Source organism: Ailuropoda melanoleuca, chromosome 7 (genome assembly GCF_002007445.2).
Source record: "Ailuropoda melanoleuca isolate Jingjing chromosome 7, ASM200744v2, whole genome shotgun sequence".
Classification (NCBI taxonomy): domain Eukaryota; kingdom Metazoa; phylum Chordata; class Mammalia; order Carnivora; family Ursidae; genus Ailuropoda; species Ailuropoda melanoleuca.
The window spans coordinates 48,662,243-48,684,943 of record NC_048224.1 but is presented as its reverse complement, the minus strand read 5'-3'; the positions used below and the strand labels follow the sequence as shown (position 1 = coordinate 48,684,943).

Sequence of the window (22,701 nt, the reverse complement as noted above, 5' to 3'; positions counted from 1 at the left end):
GAGTTGGACCTCATAGATATATATAGAACACTACACCCCAGAACCAAAGAATACTCATTCTATTCAAATGCCCATGGAACATTCTCAAGAATAGATCATGCTCTGGGACACAAAACAGGTCTCAGCCAATACCAAAAGATTGTAACTGGAATTTGTACCTTTGAAACCCCTTCACCCATTTCACCGCTCCTTGCCCTCTGCCTCTGGCAACCACCAATCTGTTTTCTGCATCTATGGGTTTGTTTGTTTTTGTTTTTGTTTTAAAGAGAGACAGAGCATGAGCAGCGGGAAGGGGGCAAAGGGAGAAGGAGAGAGAAAAAATCTTAAGCAGGCTTCACACCCGGCACAGAGCCCAATGTGGGGCTTGATCCCATGACCCTGAGATCATGACCTGAGCTGAAATCAAGAGTTGGATGCTTAACTGACTGAGCCACCCAAGCACCCCAGAGCTTTTTTTCCCCTTTAAATTTCTCGTATAAGTGAGATCATATGGTATTTGTTTTCCCCTGATTCATTTCACTTAGCTTAATGCCCTCAAGGTCCATTCATGTTGTTGTAGATGGCAGGATTCCATTTTTAAAAAATGGCTGGATGGTATTCCATTATATATATATTACATCTTCTTTATCCATTCATTCGTAGTTGGACTGTTAGGTTGTTTCCATGTTGTGGCTATTGCAAATAATGCTGCAGTGAACATAAGTGTACATATATCTTTCTGAATTAGTGTTTTTGCTGTCTGTGAATGAATACCCAGAAGTGGAATTGCTGGATTATATGGTAGTTGTAGTTTTACTTTTTTGAGGTAACTCCATACCGTTTTCCAAAAAAGGATTATTTTCATAGGCTTGGACGTCTGAGCAGGCTGTTTTGTTGCTATCACTTTTGTGCTCCAATATAAACTTCACAGTGTTGACAGAGGAATCAAGTACTTAATTATTTTCCAAAATAGTGAGGTATGGATTTTTCATTATCATCAGCATCATCACTATTAAAAATTGTACAGATTCACCAGTTTTACAAATTAGAAAACTAAGGCATGGAAAGTTTAACCTTTTTTTTTTTTTGCCCAGGGAGGGCAAAATCTGAACTTAAAGTCATGCTTATTGGGCTCCAAAGTCTATGCTAGTGACACTATATATAGCATGACTCCTCAAATTAAAACCAAAGCACCTTGTTCATGGTAATAAGACCTATTGATGGGCTATATAGTCAGGGAATCTGCCCGCTAAAAGGGATTTCAGAGGTTATTTGGTCCAATAATTTCTATTTTGGGGAGTGCATACCCCTGGTGGTACCCAAAGACTTCTCAAAGAATATACAGACACATCTTAGGAGAAACAGTTTCCAGATTCTCAGCTTCTGCATTTCTCTTTTCTGTAATCATTCTGTCTTCAAGATGTCTTGAACTTTGTGCATTATTCTGTCTCCTGCTTAGTAAATGAAAGACATACTTTCATCCATCCCAAATATCTTACTAGATGCACTGGCTCAGAATAGAAAAACCTCAAAGGAGTCTAATGAATGGACAATCAGGATATGAATGAAACAGATGACTTTAATAACCAATAATAAGTCCTTTTTTAGATAAGGGGTTTCCAGTCTTTTGCTCTCAAAAAAGTCTTGGTTTCCTCATCTCTAAAATGGGGAGATATTAAATATCACATCACTCACGAAGTTGGAATGAGAATGAAATGAGAGTGCCTCAGTAAATGCTGGAAATTATACCTATCAATTTTCTCAGTCCTGTTCTCTTCTCCAGGTTTTTCTGGGAGGAAGTTTTTCTGCTATCTAGGTCTCTCTACAGTGAATCTGTTCCGCATTGTCAGTCTTGAAAATGTGGTTCCCAAGAACTAAGCAAAGTTCTGTGAGTCTGGTCTTTCTTCACAGGGTTGTCATAATGATCTGGGCTGGTCATAAATCATAGCCTTTTGGGGAATATGGGAGTTGGCTTCATTGGAGATGGGAAACAAGCTGTGTCCATGGCTAACCCAAGATTTCTTAAACTTTACAATTAGATCATTGGGGGGAAAAGTATGAACAATTAAGAACAGCCTCTCTGTAAGGCACTGGCACATGCATTATCTCATATAATCATCAGAGCAATCCTGAGACACTTCCAGCAGCAACAATCACTCACTATTCTCATCTCCCAGATGAAGAACCAAAGCTTAGAGATGTGAAGTGATTTGCTTAGCATAACTCAATGTTAAGTGGTCTGGCTGGGCTTCACCTTACAACTGAATACCTTGAGTTCTCTGCGTGTCTGGCTACATCACACTGCCCATTTAGTTTACTTAGCCCTTGCCCCATGGGAATGGATTTATCAGTCACTGCTGGACTGTCTGTTTTTATATTTCAAACTAAAGGATGTCGCCATGATACAACTCAAGAGAATGAACATGAGACGTTTCAATTATAAAAATGTGGAAATTTATAATATGCTATTGAACTATTGATTTCCATATGGTATGATAATGAATGATATCTAAAAGTTGTAGCCACTCTTTTATTGAGCAACTTTCTGTAAACCAGGAATCGTGCTAAGAGCTTTACACATGTGTTTTTCATTTGGTGACCACAGAAACTATGTGACATAGGTATTATTATCTTTATTTTATAGATGAAGAAATTGAAGCTCAAAGGGGTTCTGTGACATGCTCAAAGCCACAGAGTTAGTAAGTAGTAGAACTGGAATTTGCATTCAGTTTCATCTAACCGCAGTGTCTATGCTCTTTTTTAAAAAGATTTATTTATTTATTTATTTATTTATTTATTTATTTATTTGAGAGAGGGGGGAGCATGAGAGTGAGAGAGAGTGGGGGTAGGGGCAGAGGGAGAGAATCTTTAAGCAGACTCCCAGTTGAGTGCAGAGCATGACACGGGGCTTAGTCTCACCACCCGTGAGACCATGACCCTGAGCCAAAACCAAGAGTCAGACGCTCAACCCACTGAGCCACCCAGATGCTCCTCAATGTCCAGGCTCTTAACCACTGGCCTATGCCATCCCTTAAGCATTCCCTAACTGTTCCAGTTCCTACTTTCCTCTTTGTTTCTTCCTTTTCCACTGTGCTATCTTGTTCCTTTGGCCAGTGATAAGTGCCTATTATGTTTTTTTTTCTAGTTTAATTCTCATGATAGAATTAATATAAATCATCCATTTTCAGATCATTAAATTGAGAATCAGAGGGATGGATTAACTTCCTCAGGGCCACAGAGCATAAGGTTGGATTGTAGAGCTAACTCAGAAGTGATGCTCTTTCTGTCCTAGCTCACCAATTTAGCACCTATGTTTTATTCTTGTCCTGTGCTTCCTTCCCCTTACTAGTCTGTCATTATAATTGGAACCTCCAAATCAAAGCAGAGGGCTCTGAGTTTATTTAGGAAATATGAGCTGTCTCCCCTCAGTTCTTAGGGAAGTTGTAAGAAGGGAATGGCCTCTACCAGACAGTTTGCAGCTTATGGCTGCTACCTGGGGCAATGCCCATTAAGCTCCTGTGATAAAGCTGTTTTTAAGACTGGAGAAAGCCCCAGAAGTGGTTGAAGGGCAGGCTGTCTAGAACCTTAGAGTCTTCCTCATCTCCCTCACAGCTGGTGGAGATTATCCTACCTGACAGATAGTGCAGCATATCAGCTCCTTGTGGGCAAAGGAGAATAATGTGGTGTGAGGCAAGGGGTGGGAAGTCAAGAATGGGGAAGTACTAGAGAAGAATCTTTATATAAAAATGTGGACAGAGAAAAAGTAGTGTGGTATGTGAGAATAATCTTAATCCAAGAATGGTGAGTTTTGGGCTTTGGTCTCAGATTGCCATGAAACTTTTCTTGGGGGCCTTAGGAAAATCACTTCATTCTTGGGAGCCTCAGTTTCTTCATCTGGGAAATGGGAGGAAGAATCCCTGCTTTCAATACAAGAAACTTTGTAAAAAAGAGAGAGACTGTGTACTTAAAGCCTCTCTATCAAGTCTATGAAACAGTGCAAAGTTGTTTGTTTTAAATTCCTGTAGGAACTTGGCTTCCCTATCACAGAATAGGTCCCCACAACTCCTGGCAGTCAGATCCACAGACTTCCCTGATTACAGATTTGCCTCGCTTTCCAAAATGACCTTTATTAAACAGAAGAGGCACTTGGATAACATGACTTGGTTTATTCTCTGGGTTCTTCGGTTTGGTCACTAATTCGTAGAAGTGAAAAGAAAAGTCTGGATAAGCTTTTAAGAAAGACAAAGTTGATAACTATGTACAGGGTTCATTTTAGAATCATCCAATGCGAATTACCCATAATACCTCGCCAAGTGATTGAAGCTTTCTGTAATTCCATCAGATATTTTCTCTTTGACTCAGGAAAATTTCCCTGAAAGGTAACATGCTTGACTGTTTGAATCATTCAGTTTGTTTGTTTTTCGTTTTTTGGGTTTTTTTGTGGCTAGGTTTTAATAAGGGGGAGGGGAAAGTCCTTGAAGACATAGCATGTCTGAGGGTGGCATAAGGAAGAGGCACTATGAAGGGAAAAAAGAAAGAAAAAAGAGAAGAAAACTTAGGGAGTCAAAGACAGACTTCACAAATGCACAATACTCTGCAGAGGATCCAATTTGAGAAAGATGGTTATCCCTCTGGAAATTTCAGAGAGCAGTTCTTGTGGAGGAATTACCCCAGTGGCTCAGAAACTGCTGTGTGGGTGTGCAGTCCTGAGTGCGGAGACTCACCTTATTGTGAACCTCCGAAGGGACTGGAATGGGCTGGGCTGGGCACTTTCTTGCTCCCTCAGGCAGCACATGTCATCATGTCTTCTTTTGATGGTAGCATAGAGCTATCCACTCAGGAAGACAGAGGAAGTTGCCCAGCGTAGCAGAAAGGAAGGCATCAGGAAAGAGTTGAAGGGGAAGGGCAGCTAGACTAATGGAGGTGCTTCTGCTAGTCAGAGTCAGGAAGGCATGCCTGGGAAGGGCACTGGGAGATTTTATCACATGCTTCTGCAAGATTCTATGGTTGTCAGTAGCACAGAGCCCCAAGCGTGTCATTGTCCAAATTGGAGGCTGTCCCTGGGGAGTGGGGCCCAGAAAGTAGTGCTTCCAATATTAGCATTAGCGACTGCCTGTGGCTTGGCAGGTGATCCTGGGAGTGTTCAGGACCTGGGAGATCAGCCTGGAAATGGGGTTCTCTGACATGTGCTCCAGAATTTGACTCTGAGAAGTCCTTGAAGATGTCGCCTCTTATTTTTACATTTCATTTAAGTGATACACCCTTATTTAAAAATATTTAGTAGTGATTCATTAGTTGCGTATAACACCCAGTGCACCATGCAATATGTGCCCTCCTTACTACCCATCAGCAGCCTATCCCGTTCCCCCACCCCCATCGAAAGCCAGGGATGTACTGCATGGTGACTAACATAATGTAATAAAAAATATTATTATAAAAAAATAAAAAATAAAAATATTAAGTAGTGAAACATGCATCAAGTGAAAAGTGAGAGTCTGTTTCCCATCTTCCCCATTCCTCTCCAGGAGTAATCACTATTAATGTTTGACATGTACTCACCCAGACACTTTTCTATGCACATATGTACATGTACAATTTTGTTTTTACAAAAAATAGGGTCTTTTGTTCTGGAGCTTTCTTTGCTTCTTTTATCAATATATCACAGATCACTAGGTGTTGTATGCAAGTAATGAATCATGGAACTTTACATCAAAAACTAGGGATGTACTGTATGGTGACTAACATAATATAATAAAAAATATTATAAAAAAATATATCACAGATCTCCTATGTCACCATCAGACCTAACTTGTTATTTTAAAAGTGTTTAATAGATTATTGGATGTTTCACAAGTTATAGTCATTCCTTTCTCATGCCATGTATCTCCTTTTTGGAGGGCTATCACAAAAGCAATGCTACATGGATATTCTTTTACAGATATCTTTGTGTACACATATTTTTCTAGAAATGGAAATGCTATATGAAAGTATATGTGCATTTTTAATTTCAGTTGGCATCATCAGATTATCCTCCAAAAAATTGGAGTCAATTTATACAGCCTCCAAGAGCATATGAGAGTGTCCTTTTCCACACAGCCTAACAGCACTGTTTGCAAACTTTTCTGTTTCTCAGTCTGATGACAGAAAAAAACCCCACAATACTTTATTATAGTTTTACTTTATTTTTCCTAGTTGCTAGGGGAATTTTTTGTATTTTTGATCATTTTAGTGTTTCCCTTCTTTGAATTTTCCAAATAAATCCATCCCCATTTTTTTTCTCTGTGGTTGCTGTGTTTTTATTATTACTTTGCAGGGGTTATAATGTGCTTAAGAAATAATTCTGTTGTGTTTCCTTCTTGATTTGACTCATAACTCTGTTCTCAGTATGCAGCTTGGACAGATATTTTCACTTTTTACTTATGCTCCCTTCATTCTGAGAACACGAATCATTCATTTCCCTAGAAAGAGAAATGGAACATTCTTAAGAGCTCTCATGTCAGTCTGCTTGCGAACATCTGAAACTCACGTAGACACAGATGTCATTGAATGCGTGTAGTTGGCAATCATAATAGGTTACATATGTTGAGTGTTTACTATGAGTCAGACATTCTGTTTAAGTGCTCAGATGCTTTTATGTCATTTAATCCTCCCAGTGACCATATGAGCTACCCCCATATTCATTGCAGCATTAATCACCATAACCAAGATATGAAAACAACCTAAATGCTGTCGACAGACAAATGGGTAAAAAAATGTGGTATATATACACCCAGTGGAATATTACTTAGCTATACAAAAGAAGGAAATCCTTCCATTTGTGACAACATGAGATAAAGCTTGAGGCTATTGTGCTGAGTGAACAAAGTCAGAGAAGACAAATACTATATGATTTTGCTTATATATGGAATCTAACAAAAGCCAAACTCATAGAAACCAAGAGTAGATGGTGGTTTCCAGGGACTGGGGTGGGAAGTGGGTGAATGGGGAGAGGTTGGTCAAAAGTACACCCTTCCAGTTATTAAGATGTGTAAGTTCTAGGGGTGTAATGTACAGCATGGTGACTGTATCTAACAATACTGAGTATACTGTTGTATATTTTAGAGTTGCTAAGAGCATAGATCTTAAATGTTCTCTCTTTCACACACACACACAGGGTAGCTATGAGATAATGGATATGTAAACCAATCTTACTGTTGTAATCATTTCACAATATATATGTATACCAGGTCATCAAGTTCTACACCTTAAACTTACACAGTGTTACAGGTCCATTGTATCTCAATAAAGCTGGAAAAAATAAACAGTAAAATAATTTTAAATGGGAAAAATTAAATTATACTGTTTGGGCACAGATGTGTTTGTGGTAAAATTAAAAGGTAAATCAAAGAAGTAGTTAACATAAAACGTAGGAATAGTGGTACATTCATGGAGGAGAGAGGAACTGCAATTTGACCGAGGCACAAAGGCAGTTTCTGGAAAGCTGGCAATGATCTATTTCCTGAACAGGTGGTAGATCCTTAGGGTTTGCCTTGTGAGACATCATCAAACTGTAAAAACGAAAATTAGAAATTAAAATAAATTTTTTAAAATTTCAAAAAAATTTAAATAGACGTTCCAAAAAGAACTCACTCACTTATTCATTAATTTCTATATTGATTTCTTCATTCTTTTATTTAGCTAAATCCTATGGGATATGGTAGTGGATAAGACAGAGCTCCTCCTTTCATAGAACTTACAATAAAGCATAAGAGATGTTATACACTAGACTACAAGCTTCGTGAAGTGAGGGGCAAGGTGTATGGTAGCCCCAGTATCGAGTGTCAGGCACCTAATAGGAACTTAGTACATATTTATAGAATGAATGGAAGAATAAGTAAAGTAGTTTCTTAGGCAATTACTTGTTAAAGTATCATGGAGATAAGTGCACTGAAAGAGAAACACAGGGAGTTTGGAAAATGTAAATCACGAAGATCTAACCTAACCTTCCTGAGGAAATGATGCTTCAGCTGCAGTCTAAGGAATAAGTGAGTGTTAGGGAGAAGAGGAGGAGGAAAAAGCGTTTTAGGCAGAAGGAATTTGGGGGGAGGCACAAACATTGAGACTATAGCAGTGCTTGATCCAAATTATTACAAAGAGATAGGATTGCTGCTATTTAATGAGGCCAAGGAGGTATATGTCTGGAACTCGTGGGATTCACTGGGACAACAGCAGGTGCTTCCGTGAATGGTTGGAATGAGTTAGACTATAATGGGTACTGTGGGCAGAGAACCCTGATTTTGATTGTTCACTAAGGACCCAAAGCTGTGATATAGCACAGGTACAGAGTTTCATAGTGATAAAGTAAATATTATAGAAGAAAGCAGGGCATCACTAAGAGTGAATTGTTGTTAGATAAATTCTATAAACAATATGACATAATTGGTAATAAAGCTCCTATGCTTGTGACACTCAGCTGAGTGTTCCAGGGGTGTCTTCTCCACACAACCTCTGCTTGAAATGCTTACGGAGAATGTTATTTATACTGCAAAGATAAGAGAAACAACTCTTTTAATTGGGCCCCCCCCAGCATTACTGGAATTTAGATCTACTTCAATCCACAGATTTCCTCCATTGAGTAATTGTACAAAGACCTTTAAATTGTAATAATGTTCTGCAACAAGAGAGACCTGCACCAAGCACAGCTAACAAGGGCATGGCAAGCAGAGTCAGAGAACCTGAAATCGGACCTGAAAGACACCATTGGACAACCAACCCAGACCAGTAGAAGCACTGAACAAATAGAAGGGAGATCTGGTGGAGGAGATGACATGTTATTACAATCTTGAGGCAAACTGTAGCAGTGGAGACTATAGCTTGTCCTACTAACCCTCCTATTGTCTTTTTTTAAAAAGAATAATGACACTCAGCCACCACTTTAAAGAAGCAGTGACAAGGTGTAATGAACTTAATGTAGGGTGTGAGAGGGTCTGAGCAGTGCAAGGGGCAAACAGTAATAGACACTGTTGTTGCCTCGTCCACGTACCCTCAAGTCTTATCACAGTCATGACACTGACAGGAAGTATGTGACTTTCCCCCACATACTTTCAGATAGCCGCATATCCATCTATGTCTGAGAGCTATTTCTGGCAGCTGGAGGTGTCCCAGGGAGTCCCATGAGTTCCAGATAGACAGATGTAGCAGAGAAGTGTTGAGGAGTTATTGCTCCCAAGGAGCAGCCTTCAGTCTCAGCCGGTGGAAGTTGGGTGGGGTAACTTAGGTCCCTCGGTGGGATATCTTAGAGATATGTGTTCTTCACTGGCTCCGGAGTTCCCCAGCCATTGCAAGGGTCAGTTATGCACAGGGGTAACTCACATGGTAGTGTCCCTTTATTGCCTCCCTTCCTTTTTCTGTCTTGGTTCCCCACTCCCTTCTGGTGTTTCCTAGGGTCACCTCCCAGAGAAACTGCTTGTATTCAAACTCTTGTCTCAGGACCTGTTTCTCAGTGAAACCAAACCAAGATAGATTCCAATATTATGGCTTAAAAACACCTTGTAAAGGCCCACCTCTCTTATTAAGCACTGGGCCAGGACATTTCAAATCTCTCATTTCATGGTGGATACTTATTGGCAATAAAATGGCCTAAAGTATGCTTACCAAATTCTGTATGTCTTATTTTTAGTAAATGTGAAGAACTACAACCATTAAAAAGCATACGATTAAATTGGTTGCCTGATTACTCATCAGGGAGGGGTCAGGCTCACAAGACCTACAACAATGAGAAGAGCAACTATGAAAACAAGCAGCTGTACAGCAAGAGTCCCTTCCACATGTCAGGGCTCATGATAAGCACTTCAGTTATAGTTGTTCAGTTATTTACTTCTTTTCAGAAGTATAAAAACTTATATTGTTACCTCATTGTTACACACAAGGAGACTCAGAGATACTAAATAACTTACTCCAGAGTCTCCTAGACTCTAGATATGTGCTGGGGCTACGATTTTCAGATTGTTGGGGGTGTTTGAGGAAGCACAATAAACAACACCCACTTTCCCAGTTGGGTTCTAAATAACTACTGAATAAGACAAGGACAAACAAAAGATGGGGCCAAATCACCACTTTACCCCTGGTGATGTCTAGGTCAGAGACATGACTTGAGGTGAGAACCTAAGTGTTTTTCTGACCAACCCCAGAGGCAACTACTGCTGGATTAGGGAGGGTTCTCAGGTGTGTATGAGTGGCCATTTTGCCCTTGGAGGTACATATCAGAGCACATGCTTCCTGTGAACAGGCTGGTTCTCAATAAGAAACAGGGATGGCCTGGGCTGAGTGTGCCCAAATTTCTGTTCTGGGGCAGAGTGAGTAAGGGAGCAAACTAGGGCAGTTGTTACAGGAATTGAATCTCCTCCACTTGGAGGTACAGGTCAAGCTGGGTAAAGAAATGTTCCTCCCAACACTAGCACACTCTTCCACCTACATTAAATCAACCTCTGGTGGCCCATGTGAAGCAAATACGGAGGAATTAAATAATCACTGGAAGAATTCTTCTTAACACAGTTTCTAACTCCATATTTAGAGACCTCCAAAATATTTACCAGAGAAAGAAATCACCTAGAAGATCCTTCATAAATGGTAAGAAGACTGGAAACAGGGCTTCCAGAGAGGGAGTGATTGAGGGTTGTCCCAACAGAGAGAGGGAAGTCTTAATATTGATTAAGATAAATAACAGAACCGAAGATTTCAATTCCATAAACATTATGGAGCACTTACTGTGACCCAAGTAAGCTTATGTATTACCTATTATTCATTATTCCTATGATGTAGTTGTTTTTCCAGTTTTACAGATAAAGAAGCCAGACCTCAAAGAGGAAGAATCTTCACCAAATTATATAGTGTGATAGTGGAGCGTTTTTGGTCCTGATTTGTAACTTCTGACTTCAAGTCTTTATTTCTTGTCACTATAACACTGAATATTATTGGAACTGGGGTATATGCATGTAGGGTCTTAGACTAACATATAATTCAATCACTTTATTTTATTTTTTTTCACTCTTAAAATTTCTTTTTAATTTATTTGGCTGCTATTCTTACAATGTTATTTTTTTCTCCTTTTTATTTTTTATTTTATTTTTTTAATTTTTTAAATATTTTTTTATTATGTTAGTCATCATACAGCACATCCCTGGTTTTTGATGTAAAGCTCAATGATTCATTAGTTGTGCACAACACCCAGTGCACCATGCAATACATGCCCTCCCCACTACCCATCACCAGCCTATCCCATTCCCCCACTCCCCTCCCCTCTGAAGCCCTCAGTTTGTTTCTCAGAGTCCATAGTCTCTCATGCTTCATTCCCCCTTCTGATTACCCCCATTTCTTTATCCCTTTCTTCTCCTACAGTGTTATTTTTTTAACTTAAATTCAATTAGCCAACATATAGTACATCATTAGTTTCAGTTATAGTGTTCAATAATTCATCAACTGCATATAACACACAGTGCTCATCACATCATGTGCCCTCTTTAATGTTACCGTGTTATTCTTGCACATAGATTAAAGAGTTAAAATTAAAGTATCATTATGAAATGTAACAATCACCACACTCACACTGTGACTTCCTTTTCATTTTCTCTTTTCTTGAAACTTCCTTGCAGCTCTTTCAGTGATTCTCCATAATTCCCAATGACACGATTATTTTGCTGCTTCTTCATTATTGTTTTAGGATTGACATTCCATTATGGGAGGTGAGGACTGAGCTCTCCTTCAGAGAGCTTGCCACCTCAGACCTTTTGCCCTCTTGCCCCACTCCTTTTGTTTATATGAGAATTTTGGTAAGATCAATATTCAGTGTTTGCATTATCTTGACCATGTAAATGAGATTCAGCTGAGCCAAACAGCATGCTATGTCACTTCTTTCCTGTAAAACTGTTTTCCCTGGAAAACCTAGGTAATTGATGGAAACTTTGGGTGTCATCTCAAGGCTGTGGTCTAAAGCTGAATAATTGCCCTAATTCTTTGAGAAGTTGTAGGAGATGAGACTTGAGTGGAGCCCAAACAATCTATCCTTGGATCACTCTGGGCAATGGAGTTACACACTTCCCTATTCTTTCCCACCCAGTCACCTTATTTTATAAATGTTTCAGGAAACCAAGGTTCAGAGACAATCAAGTGATTATTCAGCTGTCACACAGTTCATTTCTGGCAAAGCCAACCCTGGAACCCAGGGCTTAAACTAACACCCCATTCTGACATTTCGATAGAACACTGCCTGTTTAAATATAAAGTATCAGGCTACTTCCTTTGTATTTCTTGCTACCAGACATAATGAATCCTGTATTCCTGGGCCAAGGACATCTTCTATAGTTCTGTTATAACTTGAGCTGAACAAAAGTTTGGACTTTCATTTTCGTTTTATATGTATACAAGCCCCCCACCCACCGGCTTTGCTTAGAGATCAGTAAAAATAACAAGAGCCATTTTGAGAGTGGGTAGTAAACTACTCAGAGTGTGGACATTTCATGGAGATGATCTGAGGTTGCTCTTATCACTGATCCCTCCCTGTCCTCAGATGTCTATCTGTACTTTGAAATATAAACATAAGAAAAAAGAAGTCTCAAGTTCAGGGAAACTACAGTGGTTAGGCTCTCAGGAGGCCAATTTCAACTCCCAGCTCTGAGTCCTGGAGTCAGGACTGTAAGGTCCTGGGAAAGAATGTTAGAACGTTTTTCTTCTGAGTAGTTTTCCCAGAGCCCCCTTCATATCCCTGTTTCTTAGGCTGTAGATGAAGGGGTTCAGCATGGGGGTCACCACTGTGTACATTATTGAGAAGACTCTGTCCTTTCCACCTGAGGGGGATGATGGAGGACATAAATAGACCCCAATAGCTGTGCTATAAAATAGAGAGACCACAGAGAGGTGGGAGGTGCAGTTGGAGAAGGCCCTTTGCTTACCCTTTGTGGAATTGATTCTTAGGATAGCCAAAGCAATATAAAAGTAAGATGTAAGGATGAAGATGAAGGGTCCAATTAGCAATGTTCCTGCCACAAAGATGAGCACTAGGTCATTGACATAAGTACTGGAGCAAGCCAGATTCAGGAGTGGGACCAGATCACAGAAGAAATGGGGGATGATATTGGGGCCACAGAAAGAAAGCCTCATCACCAGGAGGGTATGCACTAGGGCATGGAAGATATTGACCACCCATGACCCAGTCACCAACAGGATACACCGTTGGAAGTTCATGGTCATGGCATAATGGAGGGGGTGGCTGATGGCCACATAGCAGTCAAGTGCCATCACGGCCAGGAGAAAGTTGTCCAGATCTGCAAATAGGCCAAAGAAATAAAGCTGTGTCAGACACCCATCATAACAAATCAGTTTACTTCCTGAGCCAGTATTATCTAGCATCTTGGGAATTATTGTGGAGACAAAACCAATGTCAGAAAAGGACAGGTTAGCTAGGAAGAAGTACATGGGGGTGTGGAGGTGTAGGTCAGAGGTAATGGCCAGGATGATGAGCAGGTTCCCCACAGTGGTGACCAGGTACATGGCCAGAAAGAGCCCAAACAGGAGAGGCTGCTGCTCTGGCCTCTCAGAGAGGCCCGCGAGAAGAAATTCATAGATGCTGGTCTGGTTTCTTCTGTCCATGTCTGGAATTCTGTATGAAACAAATTTTTATTGTAAGTAACAAAAAAGTATAATAATGCTGTGTTGAAACTATTTTATATTTATATTAGAAACATCATGTGGTTTAGACAGTTCTGTTTTGGCAAAGCTCAAATTTATAATTGCGTGTGTTAAAAAAGACCATTTGGATCCATCTCTGTAAAGTTATAGATTGACGTCAGCACCTGACCAGCTATCCAAGTCTCCTTCAAACTATTCCAGCTGTCCCCATGACACAGGGCAGTACAAGTGTGCTCTGATCCCACAGATCCCATCAGTTTTTTTCACTGAAGAATAATATAATTAAGTAAATAATGTTTTACTTACATTTAAAAATTAAAGTGAAATGAAAATAATAATATATAATATATAATTATATATAATAATTATAAGTAATTATGTAATCAATTTAAGATTTTTTACGGTAAAATTTCAGAACAACATATATATATTTATAATTCCATTTTTGATAAAATTAAATTTACTCCATCCAGGTCCGTTTTTTTAAAGTTCCCAGTTCTTTGGGGCGCCTGGGTGGCTCAGTTAGTTAAGCCTCCAGCTCTTGATTTTTGCTCAGGTCATGATCTCAGGGTCATGGGATCCAGCCCCATGTCCGGCTCCCACTGGGCGTGGAGCCTGCTTAAGATTCTCTTTGCCTCACTGGAGGAGATAATGCTAAGTGAAATAAGTCAAGCAGAGAAAGACAATTATCATATGGTTTCCCTCATCTAAGGAACATAAGAACTAGGAAGATTGGTAGGAGAAGAAAGGGATAAAGAAAGGGGGTAATCAGAAGGGGAATGAAGCATGAGAGACTATGGACTCTGAGAAACAAACCGAGGGCTTCAGAGGGGAGGGGGGTGGGGGAATGGTAAAAGCTGGTGATGGGTAGTAAGGAGGGCATATATTGCATGGTGCACTGGGTGTTATATGCAACTAATGAATCATGGAACTTTACATCAAAAACCAGGGATTTACTGTATGGTGACTAACATAATATAATAAAAAAATATTTCTTAAAAAAATAAAATAAAACTCTAGGAACTAAAATAAAAAAAAAGATTCTCTCTGCCTCTCCCTCTGCCCCTCCCCCCATGTTCCCTCTCTCTCTCTCTCAAATGAATAAATTTTAAAAAATCTTTAAAAATGCATTCATTTTTTTCATTCATTCCAACTTTATCAAGATAAAATTAACAGATAAAAACTGTATATATGCAAGGTATACAGTGTGATGTTTTAATATACATATTCATTGTAAAATGATCACAGTCAAATTAATTCACACATTTTTTGCCTTAGAGAATGTAAATATCCAATTTGGCAGTTACAGTTCTCATGGCAAATGAAGGTATTGATATTTTTGGCTTATACATCTGTCTCTTGTGAGTGTGATTGATGTGAGTCAGTCCATTTCAATTTAACCAATGCTTAGATAAAATCCAGTTTCTATACTTGGCAAACCTAATGGCTTCAGACCATGATTATTACTCTGAGAGTCATGGACTCTTTTCTTTCTGGTATCTCTATCTCTTTTAATCACCAGCTGCCACCAAGTCCAGACTCAGGAGCTTAGCAAATAGCAGGAAGTACAGTGATATAATTCATTGTATTCATTTAACCATATCACCTTCATAGTCAGAAATAAAGGAACATGTATTCCAGTTTTTGCTTTTCTTGCTCAAACGTAATTAACCTTCAGGAATCTAATTATTTACTGGAAACATACAGCCCATCATAGACCATTCCATTGATTCCAAATGAAAAATTTATAAAAACAAATTAATATTCTCAGAATTCTTCTGATATTCTGAAACAATTGACTTTTGGGAACAAGGTCCTTTGGTTTCAACTTTATTAGGACAGATGGCCTAACACTATGGCTAGTGGTCCAAGCTGCGGGAGGGTGTCACAACCACATAAGGGCATTTCCTATACTTCTCAAAATTGAATCCCCGCTATATCTATATACTTAAAACCGCTACATGAGACTCATTTATTTGTCTCCAAGGAGAGTATTTAGGTTGCATAGCGTAAAGGGAAAAATTTAGTTTGTACTAAAAAAATTTTGACTCACATTCTCTATCAAACATTGTAATATGGCTTCGAATAATTCATTTAACTTCTCAAACTTTAGTTTCCCCTTCTGTGAAGAAATATAACTGAATTGATGTCATAGGCTGTTGCAAGTCTCCTTCTCACCATCAGAAAAATGTCCAGGCTCTTTCTCACCATGATATAATTAGCCCTTCTTGAGTCTGTCTCCATCTTTCTGTCCAGTGACACTTCCCTGCCATGCTCTGCTCCCCCAGTCTCGCCTATGGAACTGCTCACGGTCCTCAGACAACTCACGCATCCTCCCTGCGTGACTTTGGCATTTAGCCCTTTCACTTTCCTGGATGCCTCCTCCTCCTTTCCACCTGGCAAGAGCTCGGGTGTCAACATCGGACAATACTTACATTCTCCTTTTGGAATCCATTGCTTTACCCTCTGTGCTCCCACAGCCCTGTATTTGGGTCTTGCTGGAGTGCTTGACATATTGCCTTATACTTAGTTGCTTGTCCCATTAGATGGTGTGTCCCTCAGTGCCAGGGACTCATTTTTCTTCATTTTGTTTCTTCTTATGTATGTACTTTGTATGTACTATTGAATAAGATAGTGGATGGATGGACAGTAAAATGGCTTTTTAAGCTGTGATGAAACTGTATGATGTTATCAGTTAGCTACCAGCATTGCCTTTTACACTATAAGTAAATTACAATTAATGGAACAGGTGTGTGAAGATCTTAGGTTGCCTAGCATACGTTCTAATACATTGAAGGTATTCAAAATCGTTTGTGAAAAATTTAAAAAGTATTGTGAATATTGAATTACTAAGTCTAACCGATTGCATATCTTCACAAGCACTGAATGCATGGTTTGTTTATATTTTACATTTGAACTAAATATTGTTGGGTTTTAATTTTAAAATGCAGAGAAAATTGATGCTTGGAATTCAGATTTAATAGGAACATATTTTCTCATAGGTCTGAATCTGCTCCTTTGTGCCCCTTCCGTGTGTTAAAGAAACGTTCCCCCAGGGGCGCCTGGGTGGCACAGCGGTTAAACGTCTGCCTTCGGCTCAGGGCGTGATCCCGGCATTTTGGGATCGAGCCCCACATCGGGCTTCTCTGCTATGAGCCTGCTTCTTCCTCTCCCACTCCCTCTGCTTGTGTTCCCTCTCTCGCTGGCTGTCTCTATCTCTGTCGAATAAATAAATAAAATCTTAAAAAAAAAAGAAATGTTCCCCCAAATCTCTTGCTTTTCCTTTTTTTAAAAAAATAATTTTTATTAGGTTATGTTAGTCACCATACAGTATATCCTTAGTTTCTGATGTAGTGCTCCATGATTCATTATTTGCATATAACACCCAGTGCACCATGCAATACGTGCCCTCCTTAAAACCCATCACCGGCCTATCCCAGTCCCCCACCCCCCTCCCCTCTGAAGCCCTCAGTTTGTTTCCCAGAGTCCATAGTCTCTCATGGTTCATTCCCCCTTCTGTTTACCCCCTCTTCATTCTTCCCTTCCTTCTCCTACTGATCTCCCTGCTATTTCTTATGTTCCATAAATGAGTGATTGAAAACAGTCAATCTGACCTGACCTGTTCCATCCACATGTCAAGTCCCTTTCAGGAACATATGGAGGTTTCAGGAATGTAGTTTCAGGAACTAGAGGGTTAAATTCATAACCCAGTGAAATAGTCCTCTGGATCAAAGCTACCCTGCCACTCCACCCTTTAGGGACTAATGGATATTAAGCCATCTTATGCCACTCTTATTTTATGAATGAGTAAACAGAATCTCAAAGAGCTGCTGTAATCTGTCCAAGTTCAGCACCACAACTGATACCAAAAACAGGATTCCTCAAACAATTTCCAAAGGACCATTCTGCTTCTCTTGACTGATGGGGAAGGAGGAAGCATGACCAATGACTTACCCTCAGTCCTGAGTTGGGCCCAGAAGAGCTCCTCATTTTTTCACATTAAGGTAGAGATTTGATTCTTCTGCTCTAGGTTTTCACTTGTCAAGAGTGGAGAAAGCATATTTGATGACCAGATGAAAAGGCAGCATCTTCCCCTATATTTAAGGCATAAGGGACTCCTGGGACATGGAACCCTCATCTACTCCAAGGATGGAGAAAAGAGAGCAGGCCATCCTAGATCCCGAGTCAGTCAAACTGACTAGAAACTCAGGGAAAAAGAAGCTATCTACCTGCGGTTCCTGGAGCAATCCCCAGAGCCCCCTGCTGGAACTTGCAGAGACATCTGGGAACACCAGTCTCTGAAGTATTCACTGTGGGAAAAACCTTGGTCTGTTGCCCAGTCGTCAAACTCCAAATGAACTGCTCTGTGACTTTGGGAAGTTCACTTATCCTCTTTGGACTTTGATTTTCTAAAGTAAGTAAGTCAGAAAACAAAATATTCTCCACAGTAGAAATCTTAGAGTTCACATTTTTGCCATCCTAAGTGTATGAAGTGGTAGCTCATTGTGCTTTTATTTCACATTTCCCCAATCCTTAATGATGCTAAGCACATTTTCTAGTGATTATTGGCCGTTTTTCTATCTTCTTTTTATGAAGAGTCTGCCCATTTTTATTGGATTGATGGTCTTTTTTTAAAATATTTTTTATTATGTTAGTCACCATACAGTACATCCCTAGTTTTTGATGTAAAGTTCCATGATTCATTAGTTGCGTATAACACCCAGTGCACCATGCAATACGTGCCCTCCTTACTACCCATCACTAACCTATCCCATTCCCCCATCTCCCTCCCCTCTGAAGCCCTCAGTTTGTTTCTCAGAGTCCATAGTCTCTCATGCTTCAGCCCCCCCTCTGATTACCCCCCTTTTCTTTATCCCTTTCTTCTCCTACCATACTTCCTAGTTCTTACGTTCCATAGATGAGAGAAACCATATGATAATTGTCTTTCTCTGCTTGACTTATTTCACTTAGCATTATGATTGTCTTTTTTTAAAATTTTTTAATTATTTTTTTTAGTCACCATACAGTACATCCTTAGTTTTTGATGTAGTGTTCCGTGATTCATTGTTTGTGTATAACACCCATTGCTCCATGCAATGCGTGCCCTCCTTAATACCCATCACCGGCCTATCCCAATTCCCCACCCCCTCCCCTCTGAAGCCCTCAGTTTGTTTCCCAGAGTCCATAGTCTCTCGTGGTTCATTCCCCCTTCTATTTAACTCCCCTTCACTCTTCCCTTCCTTCTCCTACCAGTCTTCCTGCTATTTCTTATGTTCCATAAATGAGTGAACCCATATGTTAATTGTCTTTCTCTGCTTGACTTATTTCACTTAGCATAATCTCCTCCAGTCCCGTCCATGTTGCTGCAAATGTTGGGTAATCGTTCTTTCTGATGGCTGAGTAATATTCCATTGTATATATGGACTACATCTTCTTTATCCATTCGTCTGTTGATTGTCTTTTGATAATGATTTATAGGAATTTTAATTGTGATTTATAATGGACATACTTTCTCATTTTTCCTTTAGTTTAAGCCTTAAAAAACCCCAAATTTTATCAAGATGTTTATCCATCCTTAATTTCCATACATCTTGCAGCATCTCCTAAAAATGTTTATCCTTTAAGGTGCCTGGGTGGCTCAGTTGGTTAAGTGGCTGACTCTGGATTTTGGATCAGGTCATGATCACAGGGTCCTGGGATCCAGCCCTGCATCAGGCTCCCCACTCTGCAGGGAGTCTGCTAGAGGATTCTTCCCGCCTCCCCGACCCCACTTATACATGCTCTCTCTCTTTTTCTCTCTCTAAAATAAATAAATACATCTTTTAAAAAAATGCTTATTTTTTAATTTGAGTGTTTCCTTTACAAATCTCAGTGAGGTAAACCTTCCGAGGCTTTATATAGATATATAAATTATCTTTAAATAGATACATAAGAATATTTGTAATACGTTCCTACATTTGAGTGGCAACTTTGCTGGATATAAATTATTGATTTTAAAGCTGTATTCCTTTTATGTATTAAAAATATTTCATTGCTTTTTTACATTCAGTGTAGTTATTAAGAAGTCTGATATGAGTATGATTACTCTAGGCAAACTTCCCTCTCAGAATTTTTCTTTGACTTTGAAATTCTTAAAATTTATTAAACATATGGCTGTGCGAGCTTTTCATTTTCTTTCCTCTTTATGACTCTTATATGACTCCATAGACCCTTGCAATCCTGAGTCATTAATATTTAACTCTGAATAATTTGTCTCCATTATTTTTCTAAATATTTCTCTTCCAATTTTATTTTTTGTTCTTCTGGGATTCATATGATTCTTTTCATTAATCCTTCTTTTATTTTGCTTAGGGGATAAATTGCATTGCTTGATCATTTTTTATTATGCTAAAATAAACATAAAATTTACCATTTTAACATGCACAATTCAGTGGCATTAAGCATATTCACATTGTTGTGCAACAATCACCTCTATCTAGGCTTCCCCTTAAGTTCAAGAGTAATATCATTTCTAACTAACTGATATCAGTGCCCCTAACATCTGCAGTGTTCAAGGGTCAACTGTAAAAGATACTAAGGAATCAAAAAACAAACTATTAGAATGAATAAATAGGTTCAAAGATTGCAAAGTACAAGATCAATATACAAAAATTGATGGTATTTCTTCACACTATCAAGAAACAATTTGAAAATGAAATGTGGTCCATATATACAATGGAATATTACTCAGCCATCAAAAAGAATGATTTCTCATCATTTGCTGCAACATGGACGGAACTGGAGGAGATAATGCTAAGCGAAATAAGTCAAGCAAAGAAAGACAATTATTGTATGGTTTCACTCATTTATGGAACATAAGAAGTAGAAAGATCAGTAGGAGAAGAAAGAGAAGAAGAAAGGGGGGTGGTAAACAGAAGGGATACATGAAGAATGACTATGGACTCTGGGAAACAAACTGAGGGCTTCAGAGGGGAGGGGGGTAGGGGAATGGGATAGACTGGTGATGGGTAGTGGGGAGGGCATGTATTGCATGGTGCACTGGGTGTTATACGCAACTAATGAATCATGGAACTTTGCATCAGAAACCAGGGATTTACTGTATGGTGACTAACATAATATAATAAAAAAAATTAAAAAGAAAAAGAAAGAAATTGTTTTTGTTAGTTGGGATACCTTGAATTTCCATATATAGTTTAAAATGAGCTTGCCAATTTCTGCAAAGAAGACAGTTGTGATTTTGGTAGTAATTATGTTGAATATATAGATCAATTTGGAAAGTATTGTCATCTTGACAATATGAAGTGTTTCAGCCATGAGCATGAATGTATTTCCATTCATTTACATGTTTAATTTCTTCAAACAATATTTTGTTGTATCCAGACCATGAATTTTCCACTATTTTGATGAATTTATTCTTAAATATGCTATTATTTTTTATGCTATTGGAAGAAGAATTGTTTCCCTAATTTCATTTTCTTTTTTTTTTTAAGATTTTATTTATTTATTTATTTGACAGAGATAGAGACAGCCAGCGAGAGAGGGAACACAAGCAGGGGCAGTGGGAGAGGAAGAAGCAGGCTCATAGCAGAGGAGCCTGACGTGGGGCTCGATCCCATAATGCCGGGATCACACCCTGAGTCGAAGGCAGACGCTTAATCGCTGTGCCACCCAGGCGCCCCCATTTTCTTTTTTTCTTGTTCTTTTTTTTAATAATAATTTTTTATTATATTATGTTAGTCACCATACAGTACATCCCTAGATTTTGATGTAAAGTTCCATGATTCATTACTTGCATATAACACCCAGTGTACCATGCAATACGTGCCCTCGTTAATACCCATCACCGGCCTATCCCATTGCCCCACCCCCTCCCCTCTGAAGCCCTCAGATTGTTTCCCAGAGTCCATAGTCTCTCATGGTTCATTCCCCCTTCTGATTACACCCCTTTCTTTATCCCTTTCTTACCCTACCAATCTTCCGAGTTCTTATGTTCCATAGATGAGAGATATGGTATGATAATTGTCTTTCTCTGCTTGACTTATTTCACTTAGCATTATCTCCTCCAGTGCGGTCCATGTTGCAGCAAATGCTGTGTAATCGTTCTTTCTGATAGCTGAGTAATATTCCATTGTATATATGGACCACATCTTCTTAATCCAGTCATCTGTTGAAGGGCATCTCAGTTCCTTCCACGATTTAGCTATTGTGGACAATGCTGCTATGAACACTGGGGTGCATATGGCCCTTCTCTTCACTATGTCTGTATCTTTGGGGTAAACACCCAGTAGTGCGATGGCTGGGTCATAGGGTAGCTCAATTTTTAACTTTCTAAGGGACCTCCACATTGTTTTCCAGAGTGGCTGCACCAACCTGCATTCCCACCAACAATGTAGGAGGGATCCCCTTTCTCCACATCCTCTCCAGCAATTGCTGTTTCCTGCCTTGTTAATTTTTGCCATTCTACCTGGCGTAAGTGGTATCTTAGTGTGGTTTTGATTTGAATTTCCCCGATGGCTAATGATTTAGAACATTTTTTCATGTCTCTTTTGGCCATTTGTATGTCATCATTGGAAAAGTGCCTGTTCATATCTTCTGCCCATTTTATGATTTGTTTATTTGTTTCTCACGTATTGAGTTTGAGAAGTTCTTTGTAGATCTTGGATACCAGTCTTTTATCTCTAGCATCATTTGCAAANGTGGGCTGTCTCTTAGTTTTTTTGACTGTTTCCTTGGCTGTGCAGAAGCTCTTTATCCTGATAAAGTCCCATAAGTTCATTTTATCTTTTATTTCTCTTGCCTTTGGAGATGTGTCGTGAAAAAGGTTGCTCTGGCCGATGTCATAGAAGTTGTTGCCTATGTTCTCCTCTAGAATTTTGATGGATTCCTGTCTCACATTGAGGTCTTTCATCCATTTGGAGTTTATTTTTGTGTATGGTGTGAGAGAGTGGTCAAGTTTCATTCTTTTGCATGTAGCTGTCCAATTTTCCCAGCACCATTTATTGAAGAGACTGTCTTTTTTCCACCGGATGTTTTTTCCTGCTTTATCAAAGATTAGTTGCC

The 22,701-nt window shown here is 39.2% G+C and overlaps 1 protein-coding gene across 2 annotated transcripts; it reads right to left on the bottom strand.

The window, feature by feature from the left end:
- Positions 1-12,669: 12,669 nt before the first annotated feature.
- On the bottom strand, positions 12,670-21,323 carry LOC100478125 (olfactory receptor 1361). 2 transcript variants are annotated; one of them, XM_034663716.1, is made up of 2 exons: positions 21,310-21,323; positions 12,670-13,594 (listed from the first exon to the last, which is right to left on the bottom strand). In XM_034663716.1, exons 1-2 carry the CDS (start codon positions 21,321-21,323, stop codon positions 12,670-12,672), a joined length of 939 nt encoding a protein of 312 aa, XP_034519607.1. The 2 variants fall into 2 exon arrangements, with proteins under 2 accessions (XP_034519607.1, XP_002930885.2); XM_002930839.4 differs by lacking the exon at positions 21,310-21,323 and having other exon boundaries at positions 12,670-13,602.
- Between the last annotated feature and the right edge of the window lie 1,378 nt (positions 21,324-22,701).